Source organism: Tinamus guttatus, unplaced genomic scaffold (assembly GCF_059628265.1).
Source record: "Tinamus guttatus ecotype Peru unplaced genomic scaffold, ASM5962826v1 Tinamus_guttatus_pri_ptg000058l, whole genome shotgun sequence".
In the NCBI taxonomy this organism is placed as follows: domain Eukaryota; kingdom Metazoa; phylum Chordata; class Aves; order Tinamiformes; family Tinamidae; genus Tinamus; species Tinamus guttatus.
Window position 1 is genome coordinate 3,892,000 of NW_028288592.1, and position 14,146 is coordinate 3,906,145.

The 14,146-nt window shown below is 41.6% G+C and overlaps 1 protein-coding gene across 5 annotated transcripts in view; it reads left to right on the forward strand.

The window, feature by feature from the left end:
- KLF12 (KLF transcription factor 12) overlaps positions 1-14,146 on the forward strand; it is a 222,765-nt gene that overhangs the window by 83,108 nt on the left and 125,511 nt on the right. For all 5 annotated transcript variants that reach the window (XM_088540293.1, XM_088540294.1, XM_088540295.1 and 2 more), the window contains one exon: positions 8,262-8,351. In XM_088540293.1, coding sequence (XP_088396419.1) covers positions 8,262-8,351 — 90 coding nt within the window. The remainder of the gene's footprint in view (positions 1-8,261; positions 8,352-14,146) is intronic.

The following is a 14,146-nucleotide window of genomic DNA, read 5'->3' on the forward strand; positions in this document are numbered from 1 at the left end:
TTTGCAGTCCTTGGAGCCAGGTGAAATGGGACTGTTAACTGCAGGACCACTGTTTAAGGAGGAAGTGATCACATCCAGGCCAGGGCTGTTCGCCAGCTCCCTCTGGGCCTTTCCAGTGGCGGAGCCTCATGGAGCTCGTGGCTCCCCCTGGGCCTTGCCAGCGGGCGCGATCGATCGTGTGGAGGTGACAGACAGCGGCCTAGCCCGGCAGCAGCTCGTCCCCTGGGCAAAGGGGAGCTGTATTCGGCCACTTGGCTGGCCGTACGGGTGCTCGCTCAAAAAAAAATGGCACTGAACTGGCTGCTTCTCGCATGCGAAGCGCTGCCCTTATCCTGCAGCATGCAGGGCCCCTGCTGTGCGAGTCCTCGTGGAAGCGGGATTTGCACAAGAGCAGGTGGGGGGAGATGAACGCCGAGGAGCGGAGCCCCCCACGCTTTGCACAGCTCCTGGTCCTGCCGGAGCAGGGAAGGGCAGAAGGAGGGGAAAATTCTTGGTGGTTCCTGATAAGCTTCTGGGCAGAGCCATTCTACACTCTTAGCTCAGCAATTACAGAAAACAAAGCCCGACAAAATACAATTTAAACAACTAACAGATAAGTAAAAAAAAAAAAAAAAAAAGTCAGGTGGCAAAATTGTTCCCCTGACATCCCGTGGATGTCGCATACTCCATCTAGCATCAAGAGGATGTTAATTCAAAATACGTTGTGACCTGAGGCTTCTTGATTATCCAAACTTTGATTCTAATCTTTAGCGAAAGGGAGGGGGAGGAAGACCCGTTAAATGAAAAATCTGACCCAACAGAAATTGTTCTTAACAGTTGATCTTACAATCTTTTTTCTCCAGTTTAGTGATTGATGCAACAGCCCACCTAACAGTAAAGCTAACCTTTAAGCAGTATATTTATAGTGAATTGGGTAAATACAGTACTTGCAGGTTAATTAAAAATGTTTTGCATTCCTCTGTCCCATGCTTTGCTCCATGAATTTTAAATCTCATACTCCTCAAAACTCTTCTTCCAACTTAAGACATAAAATATTAGAAAACCCTTTTGGAAATTGAGAAGCAGTTTTTGAAAACCACTTGACTGGTTACTGTGGCCAAGGAAAAGTGGGAATCTAGATCAGTTATTGGATTTTCTTTGAAACACTCATGATTATCCACTTGGTAGCAGTTTTCAGTACCTCTCTGTACTGTATAAGCTTTTGATCGTTAGAGGGTTTTTTTTTTGGTCACATAGCTTTAAGTGCTATGAAGAGATTTTTTTTGACCCTTGTAGAAAGATAAATGCCATGCCTGCTTCCCTGACACTTACTTCTTCTTAAGTATATGACTTTTTTTTCCCTGAAGAGATGGCTCTTTTTTGTCTCTCTCCTTTTCTGTTTCTTTTCTTTGTGGGGGGCTGGGGAGAGGGGCTGAGGTTGGTTGTTTCTGTTAAGCTAAGCTTTTAAGATAAGGGAAATCTTCAAATATTTAAATCCATTTGGTATTCAGAATATCTTAGCTAATACAGCATGAATATTGTATCAGAAGGAAAACAATGAAGTCATTAATGCTGGTAAAAGCTAAATAGAAAGGTGATATGACTTGCAACGTATGTCAAAATTAAACACTACAGGAATGGTCAGTAATTCTTTGCAGAGACTGATAGAAGTGGCAGGAAAGCTGAGCTGCTGTTAGGAGATTGTAAGCCGTGTGAACTGGCAGGTTTGCGTGCTGAGTGTGAGAAACAGCAGATTGGCCTCTCCTTGCACTGCTGCGTCACCTGGAAGCCGCCCGCAGTGCTTTAGTTCTATTTATATCTGCTAAAGCCAATTTAAACCAAAACGAACCCCAAAGACATTGAAAAGCATTAAGATCTTGGTTCTGCCTTGGCTCTATCACTGAATTTTGTCCATTCTTAAGCTTCTTACCTAGAGGCAAATTTGTGAGAATACTTAGGAAATTAAATATAGATGCATCCTTTGAAATTTGCCTACTTAACTACTTGTGGAAACCAAACCCACTGTCTGTAAAATTATTAGGATTCTTTAAGGATCTAGTCCGCAGAATCAAAATTCGGGAAGTTTGTGTTGCCTGTGCACATCTTTATAGTGACAACAGCAGGACGTGGGCCAAGGCCAGCCACTGTGCCTGCAACTCAGGCCTTGGCAGCAGGGATCTATAGGATGCCCCCTTCACATCATGCAATGTATGGAATTTTATGCTTCACATTTGGGTCTGTCCTGACCTCTGTTTTGGACTAATATACAAACCTGAAAGAGGTATGCCACTGCTGAAAAGTAACCTGCTATAAATAACCTGTATATAAATAAACTGTTACTTTAGTTAGTTGTTCTTCACCGTCATGTGGTGAGCTAATACCCTAGCATACTTCCAGGAGTCCATCACTGTGGTGTTGAAGGTTTTGTCGTGTAAATGAGACATAAAATGCATTTCGAGCTGAGCTGATCTCTCAAGCTGAAGCTAAAATCCACCTCACCCTGTTTCACATGAAAACAGCGTGAAATTTAAGGCTTCAGCCTGTTTTGTTATAATAAATTGTTTGGTTTCACATGAAGCATCAATAAATGTAAATGAACCTTTTATTTTCTGGTGAATTTGACTTGAAATTCAAGTTCATAGTAAAATGCAGAACTACCCAGGCTCTGCTTTCATTATGAACATTTCACACAGCTATAGACATAATTACATATGATGAAGATCTTATGGCAAGACATGGACTGTTAACCCTGATTCCCTGGCAGAATTCCCAGTTGGATGATTACCATCTAGCCACATAAATTTGCTTTTATATCAGATACTTTGTTGCCTTCCCTCTTTGAAATAGGCTGTCGTTATGTGTTTTGTGGCAGTGTTAAATGCTGTGCTTCACCCTCGAGATAACTGCTTTTAAGTGACTAACGTATCTCAGTGTATGGTGTGTAAAGGACTTTGGAACTGAGGGCCTTCAGCAAGCATAGCGGGTCAGGAGGTAGCAGGTTACTGCATGATCCTTTCTGGTGGAAATTTGGAATGGAAGAAATTCCCCTTGGCTTCCTCTCCCTCTGGAAATTATTACACTTGAGAAGAAGAAGTCAGGTATAGGATTATAAGAATCGTCTGAATTTAAATATTTATATTTAGAGAAATCAATGAAGTAATGTTATGCCAAGGCATATTAGGGACATGAGCCACTTTGTGGTTTACTCAGTGACTTATCTGAGATACTTATTTAAAACCTGTAAAAGCAAACTTTTTTAAAAAAAAAAGTATTTCTGAGCTGTCAAGAGCAATATTCTGGCAAAAATGGCTCTAAATTTTGGAAGCATAAAATGAGAATTTGGAAACATAATGATGACTTCAATTACTGTATCTGTAGAAAATTTCTGTAAAAAGGACTGGAAAGTAAGGAAGGCAAATTTGAAGTTATAGTTTTGAGAGAGGAAGACCATTTAAGGACTACTCTCAGCTTTTAAGTATTTAGAAGTATTCCCCTTAACCTTAAACTTTTTATTGTAAATGTAAAGTTGAATTTGAGAATGTTCTTCCCCCAGCTGATACTTGGAAATGTCAGAGATCATACCATATTGGATGTTAATGTTTGAAAAAAATAAGGAATTCTTATGTAGTCATATGTGAAATTGTACTTGCCAATTGAAATTATCTGAAATCATTCATATAATTAAGAAAGGTCTTGAACATCCTACTGAGGTCAAGACAGGGAGGAAAACCCAGATGGAATTGGAGTTATGGAGAGTTCTAAATGCTTGTCTTTGCTTAGAAAATCTGTCAAAGGAATTGCTTATTAAGTGGTTCACAGAATACATGATCCTGAAGGAGAATAACGAGAGTGCTGCATGATCCACCTAGGAGTCCTGCTGAGAATGGTACAAGGGGCCACATAGTCTGGCAGAGTAGATGCAGTATTCTTCATGGCTGTCGTGAAGCCCTGAACTGTCCTCTGGACATTTTAGTGATTCTTGGAACAGTTTAGACCCATCGGTGGTTTGCTCCCTATGACTCTGTACTCTGCGTGGTGTCTGTGCATCTTTTTTTGCATGGCTAAATAAACCTGTTTTCACTGGCGACAGCGATAAGTAGAGCTTGCTGCTGTGTATGAATTGTATTTATGGGTTGAGTCAGGAGAGGGAAACTGGTTTGGAAGAGGGAAACTGAAGTGACTGTAAATCCATGCAGGAAATGTAAGACCTGGGGTTTCTTTTCTCCCAGGGTTAAATAAGTGTATTTTGTAGCAAAAAGTCATATTCTTTTAGGAGAAAGTATGTCAGCTGTAGTGGCAGTGGTGCTGTATTAAAAACACAGGCCATTTAGGAGGGAAGGGAGCCTCTTTATTAGACTGATTGCTCTGAATTCTAGAAGAAAAGCTTGTAAGCCCCAAATCCTAACTGCTTTCTCTAAAAACTACTCTCACAGCAGCTGCCCGTACCGACCTGGGAATGGTTTGTGCTTTTAGTTAAACTCCGAAGGGAATAAATACCCAACCATGATCAGGGCAAGGCTCCCGCTGATGGCGGGACCACCAGGTGCTGATCTCTTCCAGGTTCAGTTTACCGATCCCAGGGAACAGAAGTTTCGATAATGCCAAGCCGAGTCAGGCTGGGTAAGTTCCCTGTTGGGGACACGCACCTGCCATGCACATTTTTGCCCGGGTAGGTGTCCTGAGGCCCGCAGGAGGCCAGGGCAGAGGGAACGAGGGTTTGTCATGCACGGCCAGGCCTCCTGGGGCTGCCTCAGCCTTTGAGGTGGCTTGAGGAGCTCGGAGAGGCCTGTGGCCTGAATGTGGTGGCTCAGTGCGTCTTAGTGGTGATGTGTGGTGGTGGGTCACCTGAGCGCCATGCGATGAGGTGGTTCATGGCAGCAGAGCAGCCTGGCCCAAGGCGTGGAGCTCCCCCTGGCCAGGTTGACTGCAGAGGCCCAAAAGGGAACCTGGTTTCTATCCCTACCCCGTGGCGCTGAGCCAACCCCTTTTTCCTGAGCCGATTGCACGCAAGCCCCCGACACTCATCGTCCATCTGCCGGGTGGCTTGGAGCAAGCGCTTGTTGAAGCAGGAGAGAGTCACCAAGAAAGACAGCCCTGTGAGTGGACACCGGTCTAAGCATTTCATCCACATGGGCGGATATAACGTGCATCCGTAACGCACGGGTTAGATGTGCTCAGCTATTACCAGCGATGGGCTCCCTGGGACGTGTCGCGGCTGTCCTCTGGGTTAGAAATGCAAAGGGATCAAATAGTTTGGAAAGAAGCTACCTCCGCGGTTATTACTGCTCTGAATTAAAAATGACCCCAAAGCCAGAACTATTCACCGCCTTCTTTCTTCAGACCAGCACTCAAAGGCAGAGTGTTGCTTTCGAGAAATATGGTTTTAGACAACAAAAGGGGAAGCGAGCGCTATGAAAATTTAGTTAAATGTAAATGTGTTAATGGTACATGAACTTGTTGGGCTTTCATGATTTATCAGTTTTAGACTTCAAAGACTGGCGTTAGCTTGCATTTTTAAAACTAATGAGTTTATCACAGCCAGTGGGGAAAAAAACGGTTCGAGTGTATCATCTGTAAATTGGTACAAAGCACTAAAAGGGACATTAGCCTGTAATCAGATTCGAACAGTTCATTAAAGCTGCCTTTCCCGACTGGCTCTCTGAGCCCCCGTCCCCTCCTCCCGCTCGTGCCGCCCGTGCAGGGCGGCCTCGTGGCTGCTCTCCCTCGGCCGAGGCCTCCTCAGGGATGCGGAGCACCTGCAGCTCCTCCTGCTCTGCCCAGGCATCCTGGGGGAGGCTTCGTGGCGGCACCTTCCCGCTCTCACTGTGCAGATCAACTGTGCTGTCGTCTGCCAGGGATGGGAGGAGACTGCCCAGCTCGGCAGGATGAGGGCGCAGAGCTGGGAAATGCAGCCCCATGGGAGACCATGGGAATCCGAACGGCCCCTGCGCAGCGAGTGCACCGATGTCCTGGGGCAGCAGTGCCCTTACAGAGGGAGAAATGAACTACCAGCCATGCTGGGAAGAGGGGTTTAAAGCCGGGAACGGTTTTACTGTTTGGTGGCATCCCAGCCCCTCTTCTGCCATCTCGTCACCTCAGATGCCTAATAAAGATCATAGAATCGTAGAGTCATTAAAGTTGGAAAAGACCTTCAAGATCATCAAGTCCAATTGTAAGCCTGCTAAACCATAGAATCATAGAATGCTTAAGGTTGGAAGAGACCTTTAGAGATCATCTAGTCCAACCCCCCTGCACATGTAGGGTCGCCTAGAGCACATGGCACAAGACTGTGTCCAAGTGGATTTTGAAGATTTTTGTCTCCAAGTGCCTCATCTACATGTTTCTTGAACACCGCCAAGCACAGGGACTGCACCACTCCCTAGGCAGCCTGTTCCAATGCTTCACCAGTCCTTCTGTGTAGAAATTCATCCTAACGTTTAACCTGAATTTCCCTTGGTGCAACTTGAGGCCATATTCTCTTGTCCTATCTGTAGTTATTCCGGAGAAGAGATCGACCACAGCGTCACTACAGCCTCCTTTCAGGTAGTTGTAGAGAGCAATAAGGTCTCCCCTGAGCCTCCTCTTCTCCAGCCTAAATAACCCCGGCTCCCTCAGCCGCTCCTTGTAAGGTCTGTGCTCCAAGGTGTGCAAAATGAATTGAAAAAAAAAAAAAAGATATTAAAATGCCTTTTTTTTTTCTCTCTCTTGCTCTCTGTTGTGGCAAGCTAAAATATACCAGGTAGGCAAGGGAAACATTACCAGGGAATGAGACATCCTAATGGGTTGTCTTGTCTTCATTTTTATGTATTTGGACATAGAATCGTTTATTTGAAAAGGAGTTGCTTGGTCTGGAATTTCATAAAAACTTGCGCTTTTATAACTTTTTATCGGATATCTTATTATAAAGATGAGAAGCAATGTAGTCTTTTCCTCTTTCGCTGCATTTGGTGGCTGCTTTCTTGTCGTGTTCCCCTCTGTCCTGCATTATCAAGCCCCAGCTTAGTGTATTTTAACACATGGGCTCCAGCTGAGGGAGATTTAAAAAGGGTAGTTGCTCTGCCCTGGCACTGTGTTGGAGAATGGGCAAGTCGCTTTTCCTCTTTCTTAGCATAGGTTGTTTAAACTAAAGAAAAGGGAAAGAGCAAGGGGAAAAAATAAAGGAACACAATATACTAGAAAAGGCAGTTACTGCTACATTGCAAACGAGGGACAAGGTGTGTTGTGAAAAATGGAAATGTTTAAAATGTTTAAAATAATTTAAGTATTCCAAAATGTATTTCAAAAGTTCCACTAGGATAGACCTTTTATTTTTTCTTTTCTTAAAATTACACTAAAGTAACCATGAAAAGATTTCTTCTTTCTGAGAATTTTGCAAGATGCTGTAGTCGAGTTGGTCCTACCTTTCTCACAGTCATCGCATTCCCTGAAAAATCAAACAATTCTTTTTTTCTGGCAACAGGGCTATGAACTTATGAATAAAGGCACCATACTGTATGAAAGAGATCTGCTGCCAGTGAATCAAAAAAGTGTTTTTTTTTTTCCCATTGCACTGCAGTTAATGAGGACTAAAGAGTAATTGTAAGAGTGGAGGTGAGTTTTTAGTGTCAAGTGCTGCGTTTCATGGAGGACCATGAGTTAAGTGGCTTTCGATGAGTCATTTAAAACATACATTTGCTGTAGTTTTCCTGCTTAGAAAGTGGTTGTGATGTCTTCATACTTCTGTGCTGCTGATGGGGATGTTTTGATGCATAAGGTTAAATTCTGGCTAGTGTGAGGAAATGTCTTAATTCTCACCAAGATGTTCAAGATAAATGGCTAATGCGAAGAAGGCTAATTTAAAACATCATCCTTGAGCCTTGTCTTTATTAGAAAATTAATTCAGATTAAGGTAGTATTTGAATTTGAAGGCACCATAGCTAGTTTTGAATACTTCCATAGTATGCTCAACAGTAGAACATAGTAGTACAAGTAAATAGAACAAGACATCCGTAGTAGAACAAGACATCCATAATAAGAATATTCCTAGAGGGAAATGTTTTGTTGAAATTAATATCATAGCATCTTCGTTAGCTTCACTTCATGTTGTTTAAAAGAAACTATCCTTACTGCTTCATTGCTGTAGAGATTAATTAATAAATTAAACCAAATGTCCATTTGATATGTCAACCAAATATTTTGATCAAATATTTTGACCAAATAATGACAACCAAATGTTTTTCATCACTTTTTTAATATATATGTATTAACTTTATCCTTTTGTTTGTTTGTTTGTTTTGCCTTAGGAGATCAGCACCCTTGAAAACAGAATGTTAATGCTGGATGGGATGCCGGCAGTCAGAGTCAAAACAGAGCTGCTGGAATCTGAGCAAGGGGTAAGCAGAGGTTTCTGGGTCACGTCAGCAGCCTGCTGACCACTTGCAGACTTCCCCAGGGTTGTCCATGACGGTCCCCGTCATGGTCATTTTCTCTGTTACCATTTTGGGTCTCACTTTCTTGGGAAGGACATCAATGAACATCAGTCTCATCTCTGGGGAGCACAAAACAAAACTATGAAAGACATACCGAAACTGTCTGGGATAATGCAGGTGCTTTCTACGATGTAATTTTACAATCACAAAAAGGGTTCAGTTTAAAAAAAGCAGAAAGAATAATGGATTATAGCAAAGAATTTGAGCTCGTGTCCACTAAGACCTGCATGTGTTTATGTGATTTTGTTTTCTTGGATACTTGCCTTTTGTTTTTTTCCTCCTTTTTTTTTTTTTCCTAGTCCATTTTCTGTGTTTTCTAAACTCCTTTTCCTGGTGGAATAGAGATGCTTATGATTATGGTTAAGTGGGGTAGAAACTTGCGCTAATATCTCAGAGATTGCTGGATACAGGACAGAGACTGTGAAATGGATTTTTTTTTTGGCAGCACAAGTGTTCAGTACTGGAGTAATAGATTTTAGGAAAAGGGAACACTGAGGGACATACATACTGAGGGGTATTTTGGTTTCGATGTGGTAGTAATCAAGTCAGGGATTGCAGATGGCCATGGCAGGACTTGTTTTGAATGGAGATGCTACCTCAAGTGTAAATGGTAATAAGAACAGATTCTGTATTACCTCAAATAGATTCTCTTTTTGTTTTTCCTTGGACACATTTTGGATTGTGCAGAGGAATTCCAGCCACTTCCATGGTCTAAAGCAGGTGCTTCCAGAGAGCCAAGGGCATAATAGGGAAGCAGGGCTCTTGCTGTTGAGCAATGGGCTTTCGCCTACTTCTGTTTGTTAGTGAGCTCTTCCTGCTATTTTCTCAACTATTTGATTTAGAATTTAAATGATATTGAAGAGAGGGGATTAACCTTCCAGAATGACTTAATCTGAGAGGTTTGCAAGGAAAGAATGTTCTCAGGATGTTCTTGAGGCTGTAGCACGGAGAACCTGGCATTTAATGGAGCTCTTACTCATCCCCCTGCCTTCTAGAAAGTGAGTGCCCACAACAGATGCACCAAAACAGTACAGTTTGAGTGAACAAAAAAGCAAAAAAGACTATTGAAAGAAAAACAATGATGAAAAGACAGATCCTTTAGAGAGATTTTTAAATAACTTCTGGGTTATTTTGTCTAGTTTAGAATACATTCTATATGTAATGTATATTGCAGGATCCTTGAAGAATCTGTGCTTTGGTAAAGTGTGGTTTGATGCTGGAAGAACTATTTGGTGTCTTAGAAACTGGAAAGAAATGTGCAATTTATACATTTTTTTAATTTACTTTTTTTTCTAATAAAATTTTATGTATGTAAAAAATGTAAGTTGAAAACTATGTCATCTCTTTCTTTTCCATTGACTGAGACTTTTTTTTTCCAAATAGATTAGTTAAATTGTGATTTTATGTGCTTTGTTACTAATAAAGTAGTGTCTGGACAGGAGTCTTTGGCACTTTTATGACTCTTCATTAGGAGCAATCAATAAATACAGAATGAATTCTCTAGTTCACTAACAGAGGAACTGTCCATTACAATGGCAGTTTTCTGGAAAACAAGCTGTAGGGAAGGTGGTGCTTGAAATAGATGCTTAGCATGCACTTTAGAGTCTGTTTTTAATATGTAGATGTTACAGATGTACCAGGGACAAGTGTTTGAAGGCTGTGATTATGAAGAAGCAAAGCTATTTGGGAGGATGAATATCATAACTGGGAGGAATGGAATAGGAATTCAAATATGAGCCAAATATTACTGATTTTAAATAGTTGTTTATGTTACTATAGTGCGCTGAAGGCTTTACAGTTGCACCTCCTTTGCATTTCACAGAGTATACAAGGAGATATTTTTACTATGGGTTTTTACTATGAGCATTTTGCAAAACTGTTTTGTGTCTTCTGAAGGTAGTGGTCAAAAGTGCCGTCATTTGAGGTGCTTAACACCAGAGAAGATGAGGCAACCTTGTTGAAAACCTGTAGGAAGACAGCTGCGTTTCACTGTTTCCACTTGAATCTGTTATTGTTTATATGTTGTAAGGGCATAAATTAGATGTGGCTGAAGGCTTTTGAAGTGAGAAAATTTTGTTCGTGCTTAGGGGATCCTGAAGGTTTTCTCTCCTTGGGAATTGTGCATCACTGCTACATGTTGACAGCTAAACAGTCGTATCTTGGCAGCTCTCTGGGTTACGGCGATGGACATTTACAAGGCAGTTACTGTTGCAAATTAGGATTAAATTAGTTGCAAATTAGGATTAAATTAGTTGTTCCAAGGGTATGCGCCTCCTCACTTCTTGTGTGGACGCTGCAGAGATTTGCTTGGGGGTGGCTGGCACCGCTGCTGGATTCCTGGCAAGGAGCCTCAGCCAGAAGGTATCACTGTGGTTCTGGGTTGGACTCCAAGAGCACGAGGGCAGTGAGGTAAATGCCCCGCTTCAAATGCAAGTTACTGTGGTGAGTCCTTCTCACCACAATACTCAAGGCACTGGAGTCCCTCAGGGATTCAATTTGTTTCATAATTTATTGAGTTTACTAGTTAACCTAGCACATGTTTAGCCTGGGACTTCACTAAAAGCTTTTCTTGAAATTCATGCATCTCTTTGCGAACCAGTAACTCACCAGACTATTGACTTAAGCGGTAAAAAATAACAGTAGTTAGGAACCAAAGTAAAACAAACAGTGATCATTAGTCAAGTGACAGCATAGGAATAAAAAGCACAGAAAGAAATAACACTCCCCTTCCTTATACCTCTTCTCCCTCAAGGCAGAAGCAGAGGAAAATCCTTATATAAACAGCCAGATTTTTACCTTAGCTGATTATTCGGTTGCCCTTGGGCTGTGTGACTATGCTGGGACAGGCTCCTTAGGGCCACGTGCGCTCCATGAGCTCAGACGTCCTTTGCTGCCTACAGCATCAGGTAGCCTGCTCCTTGCTGGCATTTTGAACCAACTGGCATTTCCTGATGTATTTTTCATAGCGGCTAGGCGATCGATCCATGATTTTCACATTGCTTTTGTGTTTCCTGTTGGGATTGCTAAGGAAAGCATAGGCAAAGCTGTTCTGAATCAACTTCCTACCACCTGCGTCTTGGAGCTCCAGGACATTGGATTTCCTTGCTAGGTGACTGTTTGCTTTTGTTTTGTATCATGATTCATCTGTTCTAGCATTGTGTTCTGGTGCCCTACGTGATCAGAACTGGGCTGGTATCTCTTCAAAGCAGCTTTAAAAAGCATTTTTAAGCAGCATCTCTCTCCTAATGCAGAAGCACTGCTGTACACATACAGCAAGCAAGTGTAGATTTAAAACACAGGAGATGGAATAAGCAAAAGAAACAAGTGTAATTCAGCTGAAATTTTGGAACTGGCCTTGAAGAACAAAGCTGTATGAGTCACCCCCACTGCAAAATAGAAAAGTTTATTGTTTAGACGGCCAAAAATCAGAGTTCAAGCCTGTGTTTCAGCTGTGCCTGGAGCACCAGGCTCAGGGTGACTGCAGAGAGGTAGGCAGGACCCAAGAGCTGCAGCCTGCGTCAGTGCAGTGAATGCAAACTTTTACCAACCTGAATTTAAAAGACACTAAATTCAAGCCTGATGATGATGGGAGAATAGAAATTAGGCAGCTTCATAAAGAGAAAGATGCCATGTAAGATATGAGTTATTAGAAAAATTTGGAACAAAAAAGTATTTTCAAGGGAAATCGATTTTCTTTGCTTTGGAAAAAGTTAAACAGTTCTGCTTTGTTGTATCATCACTAATTTAGAACAGTTTAATGATTTTTAGGAGGCCATCACCATTAGCAAGAACAGATCCTTATTTTTCTGGTGAACTACCGTCCTTAATTTTGCACAGGAGATTTAATGCAGACTATTCTTTGAGGCCTCAAGAAGATACAGTGCTGCTTTAATGACTTTATCACAAATGAAAAAAAGCCATTACATAAAAGATATCACATTGCCCTTTAACAAGGCTTCATTATTACCTCCCCTACTGTGCAACAGGAGTTAACATGGCTAATAAATTGGTAGAATTACTTTGGAAATGTGAATTTGTTTATCATTTAATATTCTCTAGTGACCTACTGCTTTAGATCTCTTGGTCTGCAATAAATTTGTGTATGTCAATAACCAGCTTCAGACAAGAATATGAAGAATTCTTATCAACTCCCTCCTGATACAAACAAAGATAAAGGACTCTGCCAGGAAAAATACTTACTCTTTGAGTGTTACAAAAATCTTTTGAAGATAAATACTCCTTTTTACTGAAATGTAGGAAAGACTCATTCAAATATTGATATAGACTGGCCAATGAATTCACTAGCTACTAACAGTAAGTTAGATTGTAAAGTGTTGGCTGGCTTCAATATGAAGTATGAACACTTTGCGTTGAAACTCATGGGGTACAATTCCTGAAGAACTGTAAATGTCTCTCCCTTCTCAAACACATGAGATTTTACTAGATTTTACCATATTTATATGTATTTCCAGAGTCAGGCCATCAGTCTTTGTTAAAAGGCAGTTGGTTGGGTTTTTTTTTTGCATTTCCAGATGCAACACACTGTGTATGTAGCTACATGATTAGCAATAAGCATGCCAACTACTCCATTATATTTGCTCAGTGGTTTTTGTGGGAGTATTTTACAATTTAAACTTAAAAAAAAATTTAAAAAGTTTGCTTTTTATTTTCACCTTCTTTTTGAAACTTTTGTCCCTCCATTAATTCTCAAGTATAGAGAACAAAGTATGTAGTATTTTCAGCAGCCCTTTTTTAATGCAGATCTGTAATCTTGTCTATTCCTGTGACTTCATTGCTTTCCTGTAAGTTATTACTTGAAGATTATATATTTTTTTCTGAATCGACACCCTAACTCTGCTTGGTCCATCTCCATTCCAATGTCTGACCACGGCTGAATTATGAAAAGAATGGTTAAAATGACAAAACGCTGTTAGAAGCCAATATTGTTCTCTCGTGTATTTAGTCTCTAGCCGGGTTATCTTGTCAGTCTCCTGCCTGCTGAATGCCATGCAGGCCTGTGTTGTTACATGCATAAATGTGCTAGTCCCACTTCTGCCTGGGTAATTAAGTCTGTTTTACTTTCAAAGATTACAAAAAAAAATATTTCCAAAAAAAAAAGTCTCAATGGCAAAACTTGCCCCTTGGACTCCGTTGGAAACTTTTATTGAGTCTTTTGGCTTGCGCTCGTTGTACTCGTAGCAGAAAGCACACTTCTGGTATTTCTGTTTGTAGTTTGTGAATCTCAACCTCACCAAAGTAGTTCTTTTTTGTTTGTTTGCTTGTTTCTGAAGTAATGCTGCACGTTTAGCCCTGCTGATCTGGGGAAAGAGCAAACGTATGGGCACTGCACGTAGGGACAGCACAGCCTCCAGCCCTTGCTACTTCCTGATGTTTCCCTTCATTTCGCAATGGGCTGGACCCCCGCACTGTTACTGCGGGGTTAGGTACAGCTGCTACTTGCTCCACAGTGCCATAAATAGATGATGCTCTTCAGAAATTGCTCAAGACGTGTTCTCAAAGCCCAGTCAGGACAATTCTGTGGGGGTGAGGCAGTGCTGAACTGGCTCCTCGAAAGCTCAGCTCTTCATTCTGCTACAGTCCAGAGGCATCGTAACTACATCAGCTGGATGAATTAGCCAAGGGAAGCACAACGAGGTGAAAAATACTGCAGGGGCTGTTTGGTGTTATGGCCACATAAA